This window comes from Homalodisca vitripennis, chromosome 3 (genome assembly GCF_021130785.1).
Source record: "Homalodisca vitripennis isolate AUS2020 chromosome 3, UT_GWSS_2.1, whole genome shotgun sequence".
Classification (NCBI taxonomy): domain Eukaryota; kingdom Metazoa; phylum Arthropoda; class Insecta; order Hemiptera; family Cicadellidae; genus Homalodisca; species Homalodisca vitripennis.
This window is the reverse complement of record NC_060209.1, coordinates 191,845,617-191,873,001: the sequence shown is the minus strand read 5'-3', so window position 1 is coordinate 191,873,001 and position 27,385 is coordinate 191,845,617. Positions and strand designations below refer to the sequence as shown.

General features: G+C 34.9%; 1 protein-coding gene across 1 annotated transcript in view; it reads right to left on the bottom strand.

Moving 5' to 3' along the window:
* The window catches only part of LOC124357925 (E3 ubiquitin-protein ligase SH3RF1), a 45,229-nt gene extending 20,215 nt beyond the window's left edge, over positions 1 to 25,014 (bottom strand). Inside the window, 12 exon segments of the mRNA XM_046810047.1 lie at positions 828 to 979; positions 981 to 1,094; positions 1,456 to 1,513; positions 2,479 to 2,699; positions 3,426 to 3,522; positions 5,387 to 5,523; positions 8,216 to 8,314; positions 10,733 to 10,847; positions 12,482 to 12,537; positions 14,634 to 14,865; positions 15,573 to 15,775; positions 24,820 to 25,014. Coding sequence (XP_046666003.1) covers positions 828 to 979; positions 981 to 1,094; positions 1,456 to 1,513; positions 2,479 to 2,699; positions 3,426 to 3,522; positions 5,387 to 5,523; positions 8,216 to 8,314; positions 10,733 to 10,847; positions 12,482 to 12,537; positions 14,634 to 14,865; positions 15,573 to 15,706 — 1,415 coding nt within the window. The 5' untranslated portion in view covers positions 15,707 to 15,775; positions 24,820 to 25,014.
* Between the last annotated feature and the right edge of the window lie 2,371 nt (positions 25,015 to 27,385).

Here is a 27,385-nt window from a genome sequence, read left to right as displayed (position 1 = left end):
TTCCTGTAACTCTGATGTAAATTGTAATTCTGCCCACTTCAGACTTCTCATTTTAATAACTTAAGTCCGAAGTGATGTACCATGGTTCAAACCTTATGGTATTTGATTGTAGGTGTTACATGTCAAGGTACATTACCTTCTATTTACCTTCCAATATAATTAATTCTCATGATTTTGTATCACTTACTGCTGGGAGACATACTAAAGCTCTGACTCGTGGGTTTCTTCACTGTAGTGGTAGTACTCCAAAAAGTGAGTCATTTAAAGTATTTTGTCAACAATACAATTTGCTAAAACGGCTACAATATAAAAAACAAAAATAAAATTTTAACAAACAACAGTGAATCGGCAAGAAATTGTAAGTACACCATTTTTTTAACCAAGAATAACAAGCCACTGCACTCTATTGGCAACAACCGAAACCACATGGAAATGTTTCTGTGCTAGATCACATAGTTCTAATTTTATATGTGTTCAGGCTACAACATAAAATTATAACTTACGAAACAATACGGGAAATATTGATGTGATGTAGCAGATCCGTATTTCCTCAGATACAACACACTTTTGTATAAATATTGGAATTACTAGTAAACGGATCAATGTTTATAAAATGTAACATAGTTTCAATGCCACAAAATAGAACAGAGTGTCATAAAAATGTGTATATTAAATTTTAGATGTACGGTAGAATGCGTTTTGAACAAACCATACAATCATGTAACTTGTTCATTTTAGATTCTTCCCCTTAATACGTTCAGTAAACGTATTGCACAAGCCTGTGGGGAGTAAGCAGTGGCAAGGTTACAATAGTGGCATGCACTTACTTGGCGGGGGCAACATAGTTGCCAGGAAAGACACCACACTTGTGGCTACGGTTGGCCGTGCCCTTGAACCAACCGTCCTGGCAACGCTCGGTGACCGTGTAGACACTCCCCCTCTTCAGTTCCAACTCGTCAGCTTTCTGGGGCTTGTACGGGGTAGAGTGCCACGTACGCGGCGGGCAGCTGTAGGGACGAGTGAGGAGTCCCTTGTGGCGGGGGAATCTCAGAAGCGCGCCGCACACGCTCCACACAATCCACACCACCGTTGGTCTGCTCCACAGTACATCACAAAGGTTAAAATAGCCACAGCACTTGTTAAACTTGACTTACATCACTACTTACAAGTATAATTTCGTCAGATGACAACCATAATGAGCCAATATGTGTCAACACATACTTATGCAACACTTTTTAAACTGTCAACCACAGATAAGGATAACTTCAACATCTTATCTGTTTCATATTTTGTAATCCTTATTTTTCTGGATCAGCTAAAACAAAATAAAAAGACACCATATTGCTTTATAATTGTATGGTTTGATTCCTTATATTTGTTACTTTCGGTGATATAACAAATTTTATAGATGAAAGGCATATATGATTTAGTTGATACAAATGCAGTGGTACTGACCTGAGGTGACGACGGGTCCTGCGTTGTGTCCGTGGGACTGAGTATCTCAGCTGAATGTCTGGAAACACAACAACTGTCACTGCCACACAGTCACATACTCCACAATGGCAGTCCTACAAGTAGACTATATACAGCAGCACTTGCAGTACACATAAGTTTACTTGTGCAAATTATATAAAATACTTCTACGATACTTTGTTGATTAAATTGACATTCATGAGCAGACTCGAGATAAGACATGAAGATAACTACAGAAAACAATAACTGCAGCAAGTAAAATGTTATTTAATAAAATACGATGATTTTTTAATAAAGTTGTCTGTTTTTTTCCAAACAAGTTTTAAACACAAAGTATGACTAAAAGGGGTTTATGTACTGCCATCTGTGACTAGTGCAGACTGCAGACTAGTGACGATGCATGAAAAGTAAAAATTGAAAATGCCAGCTGCAAGCAAAATATTATTTACAAAATACCATAATTTGTCAATTGGAGTATCTATTTACGATTTTTCATAAACAAAATACAATAAAGAGGTTGCAATGATTGGTAATTTGTGTAATACCGAACAGCCAATAATTAATGATGAGTTGGATCTTCACAGATCCAAGGTGTAAAGAGCAGTAAGACTGAGTTAGAGTTGATACTTATTCCAAAAATCGATTATTGAATCTCATCGATCAATTCTAGGACCCGAATCTTCATTGAAGGTTCAGTGCATTTGAGATTTGGCTTTGACACATACTAATACAAAGATAACAGTCTCAGGTTTATATTATTAACTTTTCATTAGTATCTCAAACATAAGTTCTAAAATAATTTGGAATATACTTAACAACTAACAATGAAGCTTTCAAGTTCATAACACAATTAAATTCTCAAAATATTTTGCCCTCACTGTGGAGAACCGTCTTCAGAGAGCATATTTTGAACAGAAACTGGTAATAATACACATCTGCTTATACAGGTATGTACTGACTGCCAACTTTTTGATAATTTGATGCAAATGTAGTAGGACTACTCACCTATTGTGCGGGTGATGCAGCACACTGAAGCTGTGTCTCTTGCTGGGTGGGGGTTGAGCAGAGGTGGGTGGAGGTTGGGCAGGAGGTGAGGTGGGTGAGCTGGGGGCAGTACTACTGCTGGAGGTGGCGGGGGTAGAGGAAGAAGACGATGAGGGCGATGTGAGTGTCGTCGAGCTCGAAGAATCCGACCCTCCCATCACATGTTGCGGCTGGTGTTGAGGCTGCAGACAGAATGTCAACAAAGATGAAGTACACCCTTTGAATATTTAAAGATTTTCAGTAAAAAGTGTTTCTAGCGAATCAGAAAAGACAGTTCAATGAAAACTTTCCTTTTTTCCAGTTTTTAAATATGAAATGATGTCAGTGTCACTGGACTGGTTCAAACTGTGATAATAAGCTCAGTTGCACGAGTAGTGGAATGTACAGTGTTTTTCACAAGTGTACAAAACTGACGATAAAATTTTTCCATTAATACATTTCAATATTGAAAATCTATGTTCAGATAAATTATAACCAAGCAGAGATTAGAAGCAAGAACATTATTGCTTTGTAAAATCCCTTACTTTTTCTAAAAAAAATTTTAGCAAGAATTAGATAGTTTTTGAAGATAATTATGCTGGAGCATATATTCTTCATTCCCTACAAAAAAAAAATCTTGGAAGAAATGAAATCCAGAATTGAAAAAAGAATTAGCAATTTTGCTTTTGGGAAAGATCCTTCTACTTGAGCAAGAATTCCTGACCTGGGGTTGCTTCAACCACATACAACTTAAACTATATGTATAAGTGGCTGTGTTATTAAACTTTAATGTACTACTTTTTATTGTTTTATTTTACTTTATTAAGATTTATTTGACATTTAACTAATCTTACAGGTAATGTAATATAGAATTATTTCTCGTACTAGATAACACAATTTTATGCATATTACACTAACTACGGAGTTACCTGAGCAAGAACGCGACTGTGGTCAGTAGGTATGAGGGGTGTGACGTCCTCAGTGGTAGGAGTGGGGGGAGCCAGCCGTGATGGTCCGGGCTGGGCACTGGAACATACGGACAATACTTTATTGCTTATATATTGAGTTCAACTAGCATCATTCACATTCAATTATCTATATATATAAAAATCTTGAGTCACGATGTATGTTGCCAATAAACTCCAAAACGACTGAACCAATTTCAATCAAATTTCACATGTATCCGTAATTTAGTCTAACTTAGAAGATAGGATAGTTATTATCTGAATTATTCGCTTATGTCGTGAATATAAACGAATAAAATGTATTAATTAAATGTTTAATTATAAATCGTTGTTGATGTTAGAGTGTTTTATATTGGATCTGACAGACTGCGCTACAACACATAATACAAAGCAAGCGGATACTTAACAGCTGTTAATACTTTCAGCTGAAGTTCATCAAAGAGGCAGAAACATTTGTTTACATTTAAAATTTAGAAAATTTTTATTGTAAAGTGCTTGATCAGTAGTGTAATGCAGGTTGCATAGAAGACGTCATTGCCTAATTTAAAATTCAGATTGCACCAATGATTAATAAACTATCTAATGCAATGAAAATACTATTAAACGCTATTATGAAAACAACCTCATTGTAAAAATCCGTGAATGTTTGCACATAAGGTAATCGAATTTGGTTACATGGAAGATAAATGAAGAGTCGAAAGAAGACACTTTATGATCGAAATTGGGTTTCTTTGATACATTTTCTTGAAGGCACACTCCTAAATAATACTGGAAATATCTTAGACAGAAAATTAATTTTAACAGACCGAATTTGATTCTTTATAACCTAATTAGTTTACCGAGATTCATCCATATACATTAATTGTTCTGAATAACTTATCAACACCTAGCAAAAACCACGAAAGAGAGAGGCAGGAATATGATACATACCTTCATAATGCGTCCAAGAGGCTCACGATGGAACGACTATCAATTATCTCATCAATGTTTAGAATGTGATAGAAAAAGAATAAGTGAATATAGTGTACTGTTTTCAACGGGAAATTGCGTGCGAAGCCGCGGGCAACTGCTAGTTTAACTATAAATATTAAAATAAACACTCCAACCCTGAGTAAACTTCTGGGTTGAAGAATTACAGGACTGACTTACAAGTTCATCATGGAAGACTATTAAATCTTAAGAAAGAAATTTTTAATTTAATTATCAGTGTCTAAAGGTACCATGGACTTATAGCTCTCTAAGAAAATGTTTTCTACATTATCATATTTGTTTATGTTTGACCTAGATGGTCTTGCTCATTTCTCCATTTGAAAAGTTCTCAGCTGTCCAGAAAACATTTGCTGGCAACATCAAGAACAAACTAAAAATATTTATTAAAATTCAAAGAAAAGTTACATTAAAGTAACAAGATATTATAAAACAAAAACCTGAATGGAGCCTTGGTTACAATTAGCAATAATATTTCACTGCTACTTCATTACATTTCATCATGATAAAATTATTCCATAAACCCCAGATGTGCCCTCTCTCCAAACTTCATGCTAAATCTGCCCCTGGTGAGAGAAGAGAAAGTTCACAACACAAGACAGTTTCCTTAGTTCTCAGGCCTACACAAGCAGTGTCGAGATTATTATCTCATTTCCCGGTTCACACTGTATTGAAACATTAAAAAAACACAATAAACTGTGTAATAAGGTAAAATCTTGAGATATTTTGGTCACACTGTAAATAGCCACCTGTCATCAGATGTTAAATTGAAACAGTGAGGTGTTTAATGTGTTATCGAACAAGTGGGATTCTGGCAAACCTAATAAGGCACAGTCAACTCACCTATTGTTCTTTTGATTTTAAAATTAATCATAACATCTTTAGTAACTTAAATATATTTTTTATAAACATAAAAAACAAATGACTGGAGAACTCACTTGGAGGAAAGCTTCATGAGTGCACGGGCGATGCTGTTCATCTCCACGAAGGCCAGAGGGAAGATACCGATGCGGTCACTGAGCTTGCCCTCCGCCCAGTTCTCGTCTACTCTCCTGATCACAGTGATCACTTCACCCTGTAACACGCCACACTCCAATGTTTGAAGTTTTTTTTTGACGATAGAAGGGTTGTGAAGGATACAGGATTTTCCGGACATTTACCATCGTTCAGTGTTACAAAAAATCAGTAACAATTCTGATCTCTTCTTCAGGTAAATGAATAACCTAACACATAATTACAAACCAAGTTAAAATAAACAAATCATACCAGAGCGTTGTGACACACCTTGTTGTGATTGTGTGATGTTGTGATTGTTGTGTGTCAACTTCACTAACTCTAAAACATGCATTTAATAAAAACTAAACACAACACTAATTATTAAAACTGAACTACAGAATAGAGGTCACAATATGTCTGCATTCGTCAAGCAACACCTACGACTGACCAGAGGCCAATAGCAAATGAGTAAAAGATAAATGGGTTGAAAGGAATTATTGCATCATATTAGACTACGAAGAACATTACATTTAAAACTTTATATTAACTTAGCTGTAATATAAACTAAGAAGTCAAAAATAACAAAAAACATTAATTTTTCATATTTAATAGTTAGAAAATATAAATATTTGATATATAATAACAGCATTACATAGTTGAATCATGTTATGTTTTCTAACATTTAATTTGGTAGAACGTTATCAAATACAACTAAAAACTACATTACTTTTCAGAGATATAATTCAGGTGGAATTTGTTAGGGCAACTCTTGGTTTTGTAACGCACTTCGGTTCTCATAAATTTGTAAACCTTTGATAGTAGCTTTCGCACAATTTGTGGACAATTTAAGCAACACAGTGTAGCAGATTAGTTAAATATAATGTGCATTTAAAATCTTTTATACAGTAGAACCCCTCATATCCGGCCTCGGTTTTACCGCACCTCGGTTTATCCGGCCACTTCCCGGAAGCCAATATCGAAATTTATTTACCACGGCTTGCAGACGCGCAGTTGCACGCACTAGTCTCCCACGACTCTTGCGTTATTTTGGTGTATCTATTTGTTTACATTTTCCTGTGTTGTCCTCAGTTGAGCTAATAGGTTTAACCTGTAAACAGTTCGTTGATTATTTCCAGTGCGGTTAGTACAGTACAGTACAATTGTTTTGTTTCGTCAAGTGCTGTGAACTGTAGGTTGGTTTATCCGGCTGAATCGTTATCCGGCCAAGGGCTCGGTCCCGTGGTGGCCGGATATGAGGGGTTCTACTGTAATTTAGGCCTATGCAACCTCATATGGATAGATTGTTGTACCATATGATGCACTATCCGTATCACGTTAATTAAGACGATTTTTGTTTTTTTTGTTCCTTGGTTATTTTGTAATAATATTATCTATATATATAAAAATGAATGTTTGTATGTTTGTCCTTTATGGAATCGTGAACTATTGGACCGATCATGATGAAAATTTGTACGTATATGTATTTTTCCACGGAGAAGGTTTATAAGCTATGCCCATCCCTTTCCCGATTCAGGATTCCGCCCCACTGGTTACAGAAATACCCATAAGAAATGCATTGCAGCAAACATATGTTAACGTCTTTTCAAATTTTTAATCAGCTGTTCTTTGTAAACATATATTACACTTATAGTTTTAAAGCATAGAGTAAGCTTAAGAGAAACGACAAATTTTGTTTAAAACTGTTTTTGCAATCACTGTTAAACATAGACTTTACTATCCAGATAATACAATTCAAATTTGACGTAAAAATTCACCTTTAACTGCAATATTTATTTAATATAAACCATGCTCATGCTTGATCAGAAGAGTAATTCAGATATCATAATTACTATCTTACGTTGGCTACAAATATAAAGAATGTTATAAAATCAACCTTAGTTGTTTTTTTTGACAGAAGTATGGTTCTCAAAACTCCGTGTGTACATATTCTCTCGATCGAGACAACAAAGCAAGCTCAATCGTGGCATCGGAGATATATAACTAATTTAATCTAAAATTTATTATAGTAAAAAAAAAATTTACTAAGTAATATAAGGACTTCGGTTCTTAAGATTTGCGTGCGAAGCCATGGGTAACAGCTAGATAGAGGCAGGAATATGGTACATACCTTCATAATACGCCCAAGAGGCTCACGATGGAACGACTATCAATTATCTCAGCAATGTTTAGAATGTGATAGAAAAAGAATAAGTGAATATAGTGTACTGTTTTCAACGGGAAATTGCGTGCGAAGCCGCGGGCAACTTTTGCAAAAAAAATTATTGAAATGCGCAGCAAAGCGCGCCGGGCCCGCTAGTTAAACAATAAAAGTAATCATATATAATACAGTAAACTGTAATAGCATTTAGTGCTATATTTTTGATTAGACCTTTAGTCAGATACTACCAAGTAGTACTGCCAACTGCAAATCAGAGTTAGATTGAGGTTTGCACAGTTAAACACTGTGGCAACGTCGCCTGGGCCTGTCTATTCACTTGGTCTGGTGGTGACCTGTGACCACATTCTGGTAAACACTGTACAACTGATTCTGCTACTAGAGCTGTCAAACAACAATCAGTGTCTTGATTGAACTTCTGAGCATTTAATTAATTTACTCATCACACTATTTCCATAGCTCTTAATTTTTTAAGTTACAACTGTACACCAAAAATACAAGTTTTATTAATAGTCTACAATATTTGGCAAAATAAGATTGAGATCATTTCCTTAACAATTAGCAACAATTAACTGGGTTATAGTGTAAAATGAACCTTGTTAAAGGTGAGACAGCCGTCCTCATCGTCATTGGTCATCCGGAAGTCGTAGAGGGCCTTACACTGAGGGATGTGGCTGGGCAGAGGTGTCATGATCTACAACAAACACACAACTTGTAATGGATTCTTAGACATCATTAATCAACTTTGAAAATAACGTTTACATCAGACTGTGTCTATTTGTAACCCTCTTATGATGTAATTCCTTTTCCGAACTTTATTACTCTAGTCTTGGCTTCATTATACCCATTATATAGATTTAATTTAACTTTGTGTATAAGTTAATCACCATAGGATAAGAAGAATGTCATGGAAAATTCGGGTGACTTTAAGAGTAACTGAGTGTAAGAGATGTAGGAATAGTTGGATGTACGTGTATATGAGAAAACACCTTTTTGGGGTAACATTTGACAAAAGTAAGTGTGTGAACACAATAACATGACAGAGAACAAGGAGGGAAGAGGTGAGAGAAGCTGGAGGAGAAAGGGATAAAGATGTTACACCATTTTAAACACTCAAGCATTGTGGTGCATGAAAATGATAAGGTAGTAAATGAACAATTGTGAACAAAGACGATCATGATTGCAGTAGTAAGTATAGTAAGGCGTAAAGTAATCACTAAGGTGTAAAACACGGCTCGTACCATTATTAGTGTACGCAGTACTACAGGGACAGGAGCGAGTTACTAGTTGATTGTGAGGTGTTTCTGAGGAGACTGACTACAAGAAAGAGAATTAGGAATTATGAAGTCAATGAGAGAAGAATCTAGGAGAACTACAACAGTTTGAAAGGAGATGCTGAGGAGGTATAGCTAAGAAACAAAATATGGAGAACTAAATTTTTTTAAATTAAAACATCAATATTAGCAGATTATTGTTACTACACTGAGTTAGCTAACTAAAGTTAGACTCCATCAAGATTTAACAAAGGCACCTGTCCCGAAAGCACTTATCCTCAGTTTGGTTAAAAAATATGACAGTCAATAGACAAAATATCTTTATTACATCATCATAGAGAACAGTAATTGAGTCATTACATTTTTGTTTACATAACAAATAAAATTGATAGCAAATAACGTATTACATAAATAGGTCAGAGTGTAAAAATTCGTCTTCGTTGTAGAAGGGTCTCTCTTGGAGCTATTCATTCAGGGCTTTCTTGAAGTGTTTAGGCTGTTGCTGTTTGAGTCAACAGACAAGCTATGTTGCACTCTGTATTTAATATACAGATATTTATTGAATGTGATATTTAACATTCCGGTCCACTTTCTTACTCAAATGTATGTATTGCTACACAATACAATATTCTATATAATATTATGATATATATAGCTTTTATAATTTATTTTTACACAACTAATCACAAATTAATTTTGTGCAATTATTTCAAGATACAGGTATTTTCATATTTGTTACTAAATCAGTTATTTTTACTGTTGGATTTACTACACATTTTATTTTAACTTACTGCAAGTAGAAAGTGGATGCTCATTCATAAAATTCATGGAACAGGTTAATATTTTCTAAATTGTGTTTTTATTCATTATAAAAACTAAATTTTATGAATAAAAAATTAATAATCTAATCCCGGAACGTTTCTTACTTTTGTGTACTAATACAATAATTGCAAAATAAAAAAATAATATTTTTTATTCAAATGAAAAACGAGATACAGTATATTGTTCCTAGTGCAATTCTATACATATTTCTGGTGCACTGGACCTTCTCACAACTCTGTATGTCCTTCATTCTAATTATTGTAAAATTGTTTATAATTTTTAAATTTTTTACTTCAATACATAATGTTAGACCACAAAAATGAACTTCTGATTACAGTTTATAAAAGTAGATCTCAAAGGAGAAAATCAATTTACAAAACCTTATACACCATGCAGTCTTATTATTTTTATGAATGTTTTTCATAAAGTCTAGCAATATCCCAGAAATAAAGTAAACTAAAGTAAAGAATGTCTTATTTTACCAGGCAAAGTTAGGGCTAAGAAGCCCTCTCTAACACTTAACCTGGGGACCAACGGCTTAAAGGTGACTTCCGAACCATCACCAATGGCCGGGCAGGCGGGCCGCTTGCAAGGACAGGATCGCTCAGCGGTCACCTATCCAAGCAGCAGCCACGCTCGACGTTGCTTGATCTGGTTATCTTGCGATAACCACCGTACCCACTACACTGCGCCATTTGGTAACATTTTAAATTTGTTACATGACAACAGAATTAGAGATAAAAACTGGCTTCCTCTCCTTCTCCGATACCGCAGTTTTACCTGAAACGTATTATAAACTGTACGAAATGAAAGGGAGGCTGAACAAGAACGCCAAAGTTGAATGTTTAGGCCCCCATGCTACATAAAGGTGACATAAACCGCTTTATGAAGTCAAAGTACAATATGATAAAAAGATCGCCACTCAAATATTTATAAACAACAACAAGAGGCACTTGAGATTGACTATTAACTAATGATTTGCTGTTGTTTAACACAGACTTGTGTGAGTTCATTACCTGCACATAACTGAGTGGGAAAACTCCTTGGTTGGAGCCGCACTCGCCATGGTACCAGTTGCTGTCTATCTTCTTGCGTAGAATTATCAGATCTCCCTTCTTGAAGCTCAAGTCACTGAAGTAACAAAATATTCAATCAAACTGAGACATCATTTGAGTAATAAATGAATGGTTAGATCATTTTGAATAACTTAAGGAGGATATATCAAAACATTCATTTGTAATAAATATAAACGTAATAGCAATTTTACTTACTTTAAACATAAAACCAATATTTAACACTTTTTATTTTTTGTGAGGCCTTTCGATATCAAATATAAAAAATGTAGGTTTTATGTTTTAATGTAAGTAAGTTATCAGTACCAATATAAGCTCCATCTACAACAGTAATAGCAATTATCTAATAAATAAATTAACATTGATTTGAAACATTAATTCAAAGGCTAATCAAGCAAAGGTCCTGTCAATATACTAATAAGCCCATTGTACTGCCAATATAAAACATTCCGGTAACGTAATCAACCCCTTCACAGCAATACCCGTTTAAAGACTGGTGAATCTATGTTTGCATGCAACTGTCTTTGTAGCTAACATTTCCAGTAGCTCCTGATTAAATAATGGTTGATGGCTGTAAACTGATAAATTAGAGATCCTAGTCATTTACTTGAACAAAATAAGAACTTGACACCAGTTCTGGTTGATTGCTACACTCTTGACGGTTACTACAAAAGTATTAACATTCATTTAGGGTGAAATTTAATTTTCCACAATCAATACACAATGTTATCATTTTTATTCGAAGAGCCTGCACTTAAATCCAAAAGGATGCAAAAGGATTCTGGGAAGGTGTGGGTGCAGTTACCTAATTCTGTTTACTCACCCAATCTAGAAAGCATATTTGAGGGATTCCGTTCTCAAGCCCAGAGACATTTACTATAGAATAAAGTCCATATCAAAAATTCCACAATAATACGAATGGTTCAATAGCTTCATCTAATTTTAGAAATTTCATAGTTTGTTGTGTTTATTTTGTAAACTTTAAATTGTATATTGATTGATACACTTCGGAATGGAGAGTTTTTCTGAAAATATCCTATACTCTATTAAAATGTAATAATTATACATTTTCATACTTGATAGTTCTTTTTGCATAAATATATGTATATATAATATATTAGCCATGACATGTATAAAAATAAAATATAAATCAAACTTAATAAATGTTCATAAATTTAAATAAAACAATACTCTTTTGTTAACAATTTAATATGATTTAACAGAATGTAACTGTTTTCATTAATTCTACAAACATGTCAGGCCTGACAAATTTTAGGTAGCAAAAGTGACAGTCTTGTATAATATGTTAAATATATTTGAATATTAATTTGTTTATATAATATAAGCACACATATACTTTACATATACAAAATGTATTAACAAATGTTTCAGAAATTATATTAAACATAAATTTAATTTTATTTTTTTTTTACATCTGGTTATTTTTTTTATAAGGGACTAAAAAAATTAATATTGGAGGGTTTATAAAAATTCATACTAAATTTATAAAAATCCTAAATTTGAAATGCACTAAATTAGTTTGGATAGTTAACAATATACAATTTTAGAACAACATAAAAGTTGAACAATACTGTGATTGATAATGATGGTGATTACTATGTTTATGTGCCAGTAGAGATATGCTCTATAGGCTACCTTACTCTAATCTCTGTACGCTACATTGCCTCTTACCCGGGTTCCTTGGAGAGATAGTCGTACACTGCTCTTGCGTATGGCTGGCTGGGAATCTGTATACAAACAGGTTTTGTCAATATTTACTATTTTCATGTTTAGTACGATTGGTACTACATTAAACATTAAACGAACATTTTAGGTTTCATAGTAAATATATTCTGATCAAATTTTTTATAATAGATGATACAAAATGCAAACTCAACTTAATTGAAAAGCTAAATTATTCTTGAACGTCATTTATAAGTTCATACATTTACTTTAGTTTTCAATGTAACACAAACACTGTAGCCTACTCTGAATTGGGAAATGCAATCTATTATCATTAATTAATGCCAAAGATGGAAAAACAGAGGATAAATACATAGATAGATAGATAGATACACATATAATACATTATAAAATTAGAAATAAGTTAAAGACCACAAACTAAAAATTAAACGTGTTGTAGTTATCTATTGCTAAGGTTCATTCTTAAAATTGTGTTGTTTTCTGTGTGTCTATGCGATAACTCTTGACGGAAACGTCCTAGACACTTGAAACTTTGTGCGTATACGTTTCTCTTAATACAAGGAAAAGCTAATTCACATCATTTAGCTAACATATTTGACTTCTAACATTCCTTTGGTGTAAGTGTTCCATTTAATGCAGTTTCTTCTTTTGCTTGGCCTAGATCAAGTTATGTATAAATACTTTGCCACAGTTTTACTCTACTTATATAACTACAATTTATGTAAGTATTTCAGCAATTCTCCATAGACCCATCCATCTCAATAACAACATGAAGCTACGAACTGATCTTCACCATTCAGATATTAAAATCTTTTATATTTAATCTTTTGTTAAACTTCTGTAGTTGGTTTTTGCTATATTATGTAAATTTAATTAACTATTTACTAATTATTAAATAACATGTTAGCTAATATTACACTGATTGTGACTTTCTTTAAATAAAAATACTATAGTGATACGGGATTCACATTTTATCCAACTCAGTGTTGTTTTGACTACGTGAATTTGATGACATCACTTCCTCAATCATTTGATGACGACAGGTCATTATCAATTTTGTGAAATTCGTATCATATCTGTCCCATTCAATAGCCTGATATGCTAGTAACTGGGTTACTAGAGTAATTCCACTCCAAGTCGATGACTCATACTCAGTGTCATAGTTATCTGTCTTGTCCCCACAGTCTAACACAGCCTACTGAATTAACACAGGAAATAAAAATCCTCTCCAAATAATTATCTGCTACTATAATAATAATCATCATTCAGCATAAATTGCAGGCAGAATTATGTCTGCTGTACTTGGCACATTAAACTATCCATCACGTCTTAATCTCTCATTCTCTTCTATTTAGTATCCTTTTCCACACTGCTCCCTTTTTCACAACACACTCCTTCTCTTCCTTTCCCCAACTTCCCTTGGTCTTCCACTATTAAATCCTTACTGTAGCATATTCTCATCATCACATCTCCTTGCATCTTAACATATTTCTTCACACAAATCTATTTATCCCTTTCTATACAGAGAATCTCTGTAATGTGCGGATATAATTTAAATATGTTATACGGGCTGAAATAAAAAAAATCCTTAAACTCAATTAGTGTATTTAAGTGAAGTAGTAGCAATTAGTAAAAACTGAGTAAAACTTTAACTAATCCACTATTATTTGTTGTAGTGAAATAAACTTGGTATGGAAATGTTCATATGAAAGTAACCGATATTTCATTATTTTCTTTTTTTTTTTAAAAAAAAAGAGAAGCCAATCCCCTTTTGTCTTACTTTGCCCGTACTCATGGGCCACTGGCCTGAGCGAGGAATTTATCAAAAAGAAATAGGGGGGAGAGTCGATACAGTACAAGGTCAATGGTAAAACTGATAAAAAGTGCAAAGGTTATAGACAGGATTCGAACCTGCACTGTGTCTAACTCAGACTCAAAGTCCAGCGTCTTAGACCTCTCGGCCATCGGCACACCTATCCATTCTTAATCAATCTTTCACTGAATATACCATAGCAATTTCATAATTCATCTTCTGGGTTTTAATTCTTTACTTTACTATTTATATAATTGGGAAGTACTTTAATTGAAGAAACGTTCTGTCTTAGCTATGATGAGAATTAAGCATATGGTAGGTGGCTACCTTGACAGCAGCTCCAGAGAGAGGTTGTTGCAGCCGGGCGTTGGGCTCGGGAACAGCATGGGTGTTGGGAGGTTGGACACTACTAGACGCTTGGCGCACACTGCCCGTGGAGTTGCGTTTGTTAGGTCCAGCATTCCGCATGCCCTCCAGTATACGCATTAGTAGAACATTAGGCGGTAGCTCATCTATTCTGGCATCTACTAGTACCCGGCACTCTGGACACCGCAGCTCTCTGCAACATCACAGTGAGTTTAATATGTCGTCAGATTACAATGTTACAACATTTGATGATTAATGAGCAGTTTAATAACTTCATTTAAATTGAAAACTATGGTTTTATAACAGACAAAAATACTTTTCTTACAAATGCCAGTTGTTACTATCCAAGTAATACTCTCCTTATAATTGTTTTAATTCATCATTAAAATCACCATTTAATAAACCTGTTATTTCTGACAGTTAGATAAATTTAATTCCACAAGCTTGCTTGTTCTTCTTTAGCTTTCAAACTACTTCTACTATCAGTACTTAAATAATAACACCTGAACACAGTTTTAAATGACTTAAACAAATATGTATTCATTTACTTAAATAATACTGTGGGAAGATATTCATAAAACTGCAAGCCATACAATACAGTAGACATTATTATTGAAAAGAACATGAAACATTTCTTAAAGTTGGATTGAGTTTTAGCCTACACGTTGTTTTCGTAACTTTGTAACAGTGAACATATTTTCTACATTTTTAATACTTAAATATTTATAACTATAACTGTAACATATTCAAATCCACCACTGTGAAAAGCAAACTAATATAAACCTTATACAGACTAGACATCTTACTCTAAAAAAAAGACACACTTTTTTAATGTTTACTACTTACTAACCAAATTAATATTCTTGTCTTTACAGAATTGAATAAAATTTTCATGCATACCTGTTGGTAGTATAGATGTCCTCCAGACACTTCCGACAAAAGGTGTGCTGACAAGGGAGAACCTTGCTGGAAGTGTCCAGGCGCTCCAGGCATACTGAGCACTCCAGCAAGTCATTCAGCATCCACTCCTCCATCCCTGTCTGAATCTACTTGCTCCTATGTACACAAGTCACCAGCATCCTCACCACAAGGTATTGTATTACCTGCAGCACAATTACAATCAACACATTAACTTCCAGAACTAACAAGTTGACTATACTGCACGGCCCGATACCAGACATCATGACCCTTGCTGGAAGTGTCCAGGCGCTCCAGGCATACTGAGCACTCCAGCAAGTCATTTGACATCCACTCCTCCATCCCTGTCTGAATCTACTTGCTCCTACGTACAAGTCACCAGCATCCTCACCACAAGGTATTATATTACCTGCAGCACAATTACAATCAACACATTAACTTCCAGAACTAACAAGTTTACTATACTGCACAGCCCGATACTAGATATCATGTCCCTTACTGGAAGTGTCCAGGCGCTCCAGGTGGCTTACATAGACTGGCACACGACTAGATACTGTGCTGCTTGAGAGCCAAATGAAAAACACACATAGCTAGAAAACATAAATGTACTTTCACATACGACAAAGGATATAGCTCACATAACGGATAAATATTCCAGAAGACATCATGAATACCTCTGGCTAGCAATGCTGGCTGCAGCAGCACTACTCCTAATCAATAAAGCACTACTTAAAGCAGATCTGTCAGCCACAATACATCTGACCTTAACATTGCATATAATGTATCTGAAGTAGCTTTAATGGCTTTTTTAACTGACTTTCCGGTACTTAAGTAATTTCTAATGAATATTTCTTTCTCTGTGAATGACATATCTCAGTATGAAAAGATTTAAATGTAACAAAATAATTACATACAATTGACTAACAGTACTGTATTAAAAAAGAAGAGAGTTGACAAATTTTTTAATCAATCTTTTCTAAAAAGCAATTTTTTGGTAAAAATAAATCATAGGATTACTACTTAAAAGTACAAAAATAAAGCATGTTTTATATTTATTGGAACATTATATAGGATTAGCCTGTATGTACAAGGTGAGGTAGACCACATGTCCACGATGTATAGCGGCTGAACCGAGAAACCTTCATTTTAACTAAATCCCCCATATTTTTACCTAAAAGAACTTGGGGGAAAAATATTTGTTAGGACCCAAAAATACTCCCAAATGGCACTTTTGAGGGTGTAGGGGTTATTTTTGAAGGATTTTCAAATGTAAAGATAGTTTGAGCCCCACCTAATTTTAAATATCTTTATTCACTTGATAAAAAAAGATTAAATTTATTTAGTTTCTTGTATAGAGGGTGGTCCAAAATGTCAAAGTTGTATGGTTTCACAGATTTGTTTTTACTGTTACCTTGTTAAAACATTTGATCAAACCCACATTTTTATCCAATTTTACCAAAGAACTCTTTCTAAAAATATGTTATTTATTGATTAATAAAAAAATATAAAAAATAAATGAGTATAAAAGAGAATAGCAGATACATTGAACTGATGGAAAGGCATGTTTGTTGCAAGATGCTCCCCATTAATCTCAGAGAGCACAAGCTCCTACTTGCTGCGACCTATCGGTCTCAGGGAGCACATGCTCCTACTTGCTGCAACCTATCGGTCTCAGGGAGCACATGCTCCTACTTGCTGCGACCTATCGGTCTCAGGGAGCACATGCTCCTTCTACTTGCTGCAACCTATCGGTCTCCGGGAGCACATGCTCCTACTTGCTGCGACCTATCGGTCTTAGGGAGCACATGCTCCTTCTACTTGCTGCGAACCTATCGGTCTCAGAGAGCACAAGCTCCTACTTGCTGCGACCTATCGGTCTCAGGGAGCACATGCTCCTTCTACTTGCTGCGACCTATCGGTCTCAGGGAGCACAAGCTCCTACTTGCTGCGAAATATCGGTCACAAGGAGCACATGCTCCTTCTACTTGCTGCGACCTATCGGTCTCAGAGAGCACAAGCTCCTACTTGCTGCGACCTATCGGTCACAGGGAGCACATGCTCCTTCTACTTGCTGCGACCTATCGGTCACAGGGAGCACATGCTCCTTCTACTTGCTGCGACCTATCGGTCTCAGGGAGCACATGCTCCTACTTGCTGCGACCTATCGGTCTCAGGGAGCACATGCTCCTTCTACTTGCTGCGACCTATCGGTCTCAGGGAGCACATGCTCCTACTTGCTGCGACCTATCGGTCTCAGGGAGCACATGCTCCTTCTACTTGCTGTGACCTATCGGTCTCAGGGAGCACATGCTCCTACTTGCTGCGACCTATCGGTCTCAGGGAGCACATGCTCCTTCTACTTGCTGCGACCTATCGGTCTCAGGGAGCACAAGCTCCTACTTGCTGCGACCTATCGGTCACAGGGAGCACATGCTCCTTCTACTTGCTGCGACCTATCGGTCTCAGAGAGCACAAGCTCCTACTTGCTGCGAAATATCGGTCACAGGGAGCACATGCTCCTTCTACTTGCTGCGACCTATCGGTCTCAGAGAGCACAAGCTCCTACTTGCTGCGACCTATCGGTCACAGGAGCACATGCTCCTTCTACTTGCTGCGACCTATCGGTCTCAGGGAGCACATGCTCCTTCTACTTGCTGCGACCTATCGGTCTCAGGGAGCACATGCTCCTACTTGCTGCGACCTATCGGTCTCAGGGAGCACATGCTCCTTCTACTTGCTGCGACCTATCGGTCTCAGGGAGCACATGCTCCTACTTGCTGCGACCTATCGGTCACAGGGAGCACATAGCACATGCTCCTTCTACTTGCTGCGACCTATCGGTCTCAGAGAGCACATGCTCCTTCTACTTGCCTCTATAAATTAATTTTAAAGTTTTCTAAAATATCTCTATTGACAACAACATAGTAGTTACTATACTGATTTTACCACTATAGCATTCTGTTGCTCCTTGTTAATAGCACCTACCACAAATATTCAGTGTAATAAATATCAAATTGATTTTTAACCACCCACAGAAAATACATTGACTAATAACTATATTTTTCAAAGGTTTTTGTGGTCCTGTCCAGAGAATATTCATTCGAAATCTAGTGTTACTAATCACTTGACAAAAATAATTAATAGCCAATTAGTAAGTTTCAACCAATATATTATTTTGTTCGAGTGAATTAATTGCAAACATATGTTTAACTGATTTCTCATTATGCATGACGACTTGGGTAGAAGAACTCCATTTTACTCATAAATCTTGTATTGAATTTTCTTTTGAAAAGGCTGTATTCTATGATGTTAATATTTACTGATAAACGCAAGAAGTGGTATATTTTGAACTGTGATTTTTAACTCCTGGAACTGATCGTCAACTGTGTGTTTAACCAAATATTACATATGCAACATTACATCTATCATTAATTCATAAGAAAATGTTATTAAATTAATAAGTACAACCACCTTATAATTGTTTAATAAGTCTATAATTTCCAATCATACAACAGCTAGTCAATATTAAAATATTTTAAATCTTTCAGAAACTGTATACCACTACAAGAAGGTTCAGCATTATTTTGTTGGTACAATAAACCTTACCCTAAAAGAGAAACTTGTTTGCCGCTGAAAACCATGGACATACAATTGAGAATGTAATTTTGTTTTGTTTGTAACTGATAGTACAAAACTATCCACAAGTATAAACTGATAGTACAAAACTATCCACAAGTATAAACTGATAGTACAAAACTATCCACAAGTATAAACTGATAGTACAAAACTATCTAGGCCTACTAGTGTAAACTGATAGTACAAAACTATCTACTACTAGTATAAACTGATAGTACAAAACTATTTACAAGTATAAACTGATAGTATAAAACTATCTACTAGTATAAAATGATAGTACAAAACTATTTACAAGTATAAACTGACAAACTGTATAACACGAAATATTAATTAGTGTATATCATGTTTTTTCCATCCTGATTTAAGATTTAGAGTAACTCTGGAATAACAGTAAAAATTCAAACTGTATTTATCTGGAAAAAACTTTGAGAATTATAAAGTTGTTTCTTAATCATTAATCGTGAGCCATTATGTAGATTGTAATTTCAAACTGTCACATTACAAACCTTATGTTTGTTACTTACTACAAGTAACAGAAAATCTGAATAGTGACAAGAAGAGAAGATGTTTATATATATACACACAAAATTAATATTTATTAGACCCGCCTCAGTTAGATTTAAAGAAATTTAACATAGTCACATTTTTCAGAATAAGTTTTATATAACAAAATACCAGAAAGGAAGTGCCAGTTAGAAAATATAGTCACTATAGAAAAATGGCTGAAAACATTGGAAATACCCATATCATTCTCTAAATGCTATAATGATGCCATACTTTGGTAAAAAAACTTAAGCCGTAAATGTACATTAACTGTATCCAGGACAAATTATATTCGGTGTTTTAAGAGTTAATAAAACACACACACAATTACTTCCCTGTTAGAGTAGTAATTTCCAGTAAAAGTTGGTGTGTTTGTTATAATTACAGTATTTAAGTATTTCAGTATATTATTTAAAAATAGATTGAAAAGATGTACTGAGCTGCGTATATGACACTCATACAGTAGATCTTTTGACTTTTGTCAATTGCATAATCTGTAATTGTGCCAAATGGAATGCCTCTGGCCTTCAAAGCGGACTTCGGTGGAGCCTTTCACCCCACACTTCTATTGAGATTAGAAAAGCATCCCTGAGATGTAGCCAAATTCAAGCTCAGATCACTTGAGCCCTTGTATAGGTTATATTTAAATTTAGTACTACAGTAACATATTTACGATAAACCTAATCTACACCTACTAATATAGCATAATAACATTCCACAGTGTAATATTTCCATTCCTGGCCTCATTGGTTGCACGAAATGGCTTCAGCTTTTATTGATTACCAAGTAACCTAAAACTAGAAAATCGTTAAAAGAACACCAAATTATTCAATTCAGCTGTTACTGAAATAACAGTGTATTATCGATCATTCGAGTGTTGGATGCTTAATATACTGCAGCCTAATACACGGCCACCACCACAATCAGATCATCGATATTCATGATTATCTAAACTACCGAAATCATTAATGTCAAACCGAATTACATTACAGGCATTTAGAATTTCAGTATAATTCAACTGTTTTAATATCTAAAAAAGTAATAATTTAATGATAAATAAAGAATTATCTAGGCTGTGTGTATTACAAGATGTAATAAACAAAACAATGAAACATTTAGTTACCTTTTACTATTTTGAAGGATACACGTGTCTGACAGCTTATGATAAACAATATATATAACATGAGAATATCGCCATTGAGCATGTGGCCATTACTCAAATATCATACATATGACTTTACTTTTGTTTATATAAATTTGGAACAATATTATTATTCAATACATTAATAGGTAATTGTAAATAAATATAACGGTAGACTTTAATAAGCAGCCTACACTCGTTATTTGATTGCTATTATGAAATGGTTTGATTGTTTTGATCTGAAGGAATAATATATTACAATTTAACTTAACATAAAATTTCAATTTACTAGTTATAGTAATTTTAATGTAAACAATAAACAATAAGAAGTAACTAATATTTTGAGACTTTGAAAATGGCGAAGAATATGAGAAAAATATGTAAGATAGCCTGTTTATCACAAGTGATGAGGTTTGTTTCAGTGGCTTCAACATGTGGGTTTGGCTGCTGGTAATCCATGGGGAGAATTCTTTCCTCCATTTAACAAAAGTGGTTACTCATTGATATCAAGCTGGGCAAGTCATAAATATTAGATAAGGTTTCTTTAATATCTAAGTCTAGGCCATAGTTTTGGTTTAGTTGTTTTGTAATGTTATTGTTAAATTTGTTTTATAAATTGTAATGTATGAGATTCTTCTTGTTACCGTAAATTATTGTAACTGTTATTGTGCACGATTTTTACTTATCCTAGTTTGATAATATATCGAATTGTTCGATAATGGCAATCGAATAACAAGTGTATGCCGCTTATTAAAGTCTGCCCAACCATAATTACAATGTTTTTGTATTCGATAGTTTAGGTATTTCTAATTAACCCTGGAACCGTACACCGGGGTACTGAGTGCCCCAGGGATTTTTCATTTTGCTTGTAGTTTTTATGTTGGCAACGCGCAGCGCCACCATACTCCACGACTTTTGCTTGTTTTGTGGCGACCAGTCAGTTGCATTGTTTGCCGTGTGCGTGACTCATCGCTGTTTGTCTACAGTTCATGTTTGGGGCACTCAGTTCCCCAGTGTACGGTTAGTGTTACTTTATCCACAGGGTGTACATATTTTAGTTATTTTGTTTATGTCTGTTATTTTTTGTTTTTGTGTGTTTTAAATAATCATGGATAACCTGCAAGATGATGAAGACATTTTAAATGAATTACTTCGATCATCTGAGACCGATCAGCTTGATGTATTTGAAGATCAACCTGATTATGAGAATGAACTGGACTATGTAGAAGATGACGATGTCTTATCAGATTTGTTTTCGCCGCCTGATGCATCGGAGGATGAGTATTTACCAACTGAAAGTGACAAAGAGGAAGAAGTGTCAGAAAATTCTGCATAAGAAAAAAAGGGCGAGACGAAGTTTTGAAGAAAGTGTTGAGCCTGTACCCACAACTTCAGCACAGGTTCTGTCAGAAGATGATGAAGATGACGCAGACATAAGAGGTAACAGTTCTCATGATCAGCAACAAAATGTAATCCAACTAAAAAAAAAACAACTTTTGGGAAAAAAAATAAACATCGCTGGTCTACAAAACCATCTACAAGAGTTGGGAGGAGAACGCCAAGAAGAAATATAATTTTATTTAGATCTCGTCCAGAAGGAGCTGCTAGGGGAGTCACAAATCCTACTCAGGTATTTGACCTATTTTTGGATGAAACTATTATAAATAAGATAGTTATATCATACTAACAGGAGATTAGAGATCAAAAATTACAATACAACAATCAAAGTTGTACCGGAGAAACGTGTCCAGTCGAGATAAGAGCCTTATTAGGACTTGTGATTTATTTTGGTGCTCAAAAACAAAACCACACTCCAATCGAAATTCTTTGGCATGAATCAAGAGGACTTCGCATAACCAAAACTGTCATGCCTCTTCGTAGATTTGAATTCTTAATCAATTGTTTGAGGTTCGATGAAAAGACTACTCGAGATGCGAGAAAAGAGCTGGATCCTTTTGCTTGCAATCCGAGAAGAAATTTGGGATATATTTATCCAGCACTGCAAAGAGCTCTACACTCCTGGAGCGTATTGCACAATTGATGAACAGTTGCTAGCTTTCAGGGGTAACTGCCAATTTCGTATGTATATTCCAAATAAGCCTGCCAAATATGGTATAAAAAATTGTAATGTTATGTAATACAAATGGGTATTTGATTAATGCCATTCCTTATATTGGGAAAAAAAAATGGATACTGAAGGAAAACCCCAAGCAACATTTTTTGTGGAAAAGTTTGTCGGATCCCATTAAAGGTAGTAACCGAAATATAACCGTTGATAATTGGTTTTCTTCGGTACCACTTTTCAACGAGATGCTCGAAAAGCATAATATTACAATGGTTGGAACTTTACGAAAGAATAAACCACACATTCCACCAGAAATGTTGAAAAACAGACCAGCGGAAAACATCACTGTTTTTGTTTGACAAACAACTAACAATGGTGTCTTATGCAGCAAAAGAAAAATAAAATCGTGCTTCTCCTATCTAACATGCACCAAGGTTCCAGCTTACAGAAAGGTACCACTTTGCCAGAAATGATTCACTTTTATAACTGTACGAAAGGAGGGGTTGATGTACTGGATCAAATGTCTGCTCAGTACTCATGCAGCAGGAAAACGAGGAGATGGCCTATGTGCATATTTTATGGAAATGTTAAATAGTATTGGTTTGAAACTCCTACATTATTTACAAAGAGAATACCTACATGAAGTCAAACCAGACCCCAATGTCTAGACTTACATTCTTGTTTACTCTGGCAGAAGACCTCATGAGGCCTTGGATGGAACAGCGGCTGCAAAACACATCAATTCGAAGAGGGATTAGGCTTTCCATTGCGGAACAAACTTGGTGTGTGCAAGTGCCAGTCAAGCCAGCACCTGTCAACCGTAAGGCCGGAAGGTGCAGCATTTGTCCCCGGAGCAAAGACACAAAAACCACCAACTTATGTGATGAGTGTAAGCAGTTTACTTGCAAAACACATTCTGATTCTGTTTGTGTTGATTGCAGGAGTGAAAACTAGAAAAAAACTTGAAAGTTCAGGATCTAAACTAAACCTTCATACAAATGTAACTTTTTCTTGTATGTATGTTTTACAGCCATGAATATACTTAAAATTGTATCAATATATTTTTGTTTCATTGTTCAAAAACTTGTAACCAATAAGATGTGTTTTTAATAAAAAAGAATTTACTTAATATGAAAAAAATATTTTTTAATTTTTGGGGCACACAGTACCCCAGTGTACGGTTAGTGTGACAAAAAATTGAGGTGTATGGTTCCAGGGTTAATAATTTGGCACCCTAATTCAATTATGGTGGTGGCAGCTTACTGTACTGCAAAGTTTAGTTGAACAATATTTGTATCATTTACTACAGGTCACTATCAATTTAGATACTTCCTTATTGTAATAAAGAGTTAAAAATGCAGTGTAAGCAGCAACTTTAATCAGATAACAATATTCACTATGACAGTAAAGATAATCTGAAGTTGTAGGCCTAGTCCAATAGACATTTTTTTTATAACTTTGATTTAGTCTATATAAAAGTAGACATATATGAAACTAGGTCTAGGTCCATGAAGATTTAATAGGCTCAGATTTGAAAAATTATATAAAAACATAAAAGATTACATATAGCAAAAAAAAATTGCATGAATGTCTATTACTGGACAAGTTAAAAAGTTGCCTATAAATCATAATGTGATATAATTTAGAGGATTGAATTATTATATAAATATTCAAGAGAAACTGCTTATACAAATGCGCCTAGCCTAATACAATCAAATTTAATTTCGTGAAATAAAATTATCTTAAAAATTGACTAATTAGTACTTGTACCAAGGAAATTTAGGGTTGTAAAATTATCTCTAGTTCACTTTTACATTAACCTTAAATAAAAGGAAAAAACGTACCTTGAAAATTTGGAGTAAAAATCACTCATCATCACTCAACAAAGAAAATCTTTCAAAAACAAAATAAACCATAGATATTATGCTTTGAAATATTAAGCCCCCTATCAAAATCTCTGTTGCCCTGAGATGGATGAATCAATTATGGAAATATCTGCCTGTGCCCATGAATGCATCCGGCATTCCACAAGAGATCAATCGAAAACTCTAACATCGAAAACTAAATAGCACTATAACTAATGTTAGTTATACTCCATCTTTTTATGTACAAATCAATTAATTGGTTGAACAAAATTTACGGATCTGTTTATCTCTTCTCCTTGAAATGATTTGAAATCTGATCTAAAAGTGCAACTAATGTTATTACAATATTATCCCACTTTGACATGAGTTGCAACTGCAACCATTCCACTGCCTTGTACTCGTGTCTTTTATGGTTGAATAGACATTTAGTTATACATTTTTCTGCATCAAGCTAGATTGCTTTAGATTATGACAACTTGTATAAGTAACCCATCCGTTACACTTTGTTTATATAGGCAAATGTCCAGTATAGTATATTTGCCTAGAGTACCGTAGAACAAAATTTGGTCAATTTGTATTTAACAATCCGTGTTATACACACAAAATACAATAATGCGTTATTAAAACCAAAATGTATGACCTACTGTTTTTGTTAAAGCTAGTAAATGAATACATTTTTACCTTAATTGTTCAAAACTGACCATTGATGTCAACCTCGCAGTCCCTAGAAATATACACTCTAGATCTGCGTTGAAGAAACGATTTGTTATAAGATGCTTTTTATATAATCATGGGTACATCTTGCTAGTGGGAAGCCCTAATCTTCGTTGATTACGTCAACATTTTGCAACGATCTCCAATCAAGAGGACTTTCTTCGCCTGCAGTCTGGCCTCAATATTGTCCTGGATTGGTTTTAAAACAAACAACGTGAAACTTAACCTTTCTAAGTGCTATGTCATGACTTTCAGCCAACTGCGCAATCTACGCTATTTCCAGTACGCTTTGTGTGGTCAACCACTAGATAGGGTGTTAACTTAAGTGCTGATCCCCCATTCAATGAGCAAGTTTATTATCTATGCAGACGTCACACAGAATGTTGGGATTCATCGCAAGGTCGACTCGTGGCATGACGAGCCCAGCTGATTTAATAACATCTTTTTATCCTTTGTACGTCAGCTCTTAGAGTAGGCTAGCCCTGTTTGGTTCTCCTACAAGATTGGGATGATTAATGTGATTGTAGCTATCTAGAGGAAGTTCTTAAAACGGGTGGGAATGCGTCAGGGACTACGATGTAGGGTGGTGGCACTCTCTGAACTTCAGGCCAAGCTTCGAATCTTCAAGTGAGGCGTGAAGTTGCTGATATTTTATTTTTTGGCAAATTGATGAACAGCCTGCTCGACTGTCCAATGCTCATCTCCCAAGGGAATTTGCCGATGCTCATTCCCGTACTACAGCAAGGACTCTGTCACTTGACCTTCGGCAGACCTCCCCAACACGTCATCAGTGAGCTTTAAAAGTTCACAACTTATTGTGTTGTAGTAGTGCCTTTAAAGGACTACATTTGTCTTAGTTACAGTGGTAGTTCATTTACTTTATATCCCTAGCTTATCTTTCCTCTTATATTTGCATTGATATATTTATATAATCATTCTTCAATAAGCCATTATTGTCAATGTTTTAACATTGCTATTGATTTGTTTCTTTATGCATTTCTTGTTGTTTAGTGTTGAGTTGTAAAAGTGTAAAATGAGTTGTTATTATTTTATTAGTGTAAATTTATCAATTTATCAGTGACACGTTATTATTATTATTACTTATTGTGAAAATTATATGTCATTACGACGATCAGTTCTTGTTCTCTGCCTTCCTAAATGAAGACGGCGAGGAGACCACTATGTCTCTATTTACTTGTTATTAGGCTGTGTAAGTAGGAAAATACATACATACGTATTATAAATATAAAAAAGTTAACTAGCGATCACGTGATCAGAGCTTGAATTTAGGTATATTTAAAGGGATGGTTTTCTTTCTTCGCCAGAAGGACGGGGTGGCGCCGAACGTTGTCTGACGTCGAAAATGTTGCACGGGAAAGTACAGATCAGAAATGCCCCTAGCCCTAGCGGGCTTCGGCGCCATCCCGCACTTCTAGCGAAAAAAGAAAAACATCCCTAGATATAGTACCTAAATTCAAAGTCAGGTCACGTAAACGCTCGTAATGGTTGTTGGTAGACTTTGGAACTACGAGTAACAAGTTTAATATAACCCAATCTAAACCTAGTTATATCGAGTAATAACGAGTAAGTAGATAAGGACAGAGAGACCTCCTTCTCGCCGACATCGCAACATTTTTGGAGGCAGAAAATAAAATCGTTTGTCATAATGACATAATTTTTAAAGTAAGTCAAATAAAGTCTGTTATTTATAATAATATAGTTTTTATATAGAAACTTATAGCTAAAACATCGTGTGGATTTGATGAGGTATCTCTGTGATTGCTGGGACGTCTTAATACACCTGTAACGTATTACGCAACTATTTTCAGCT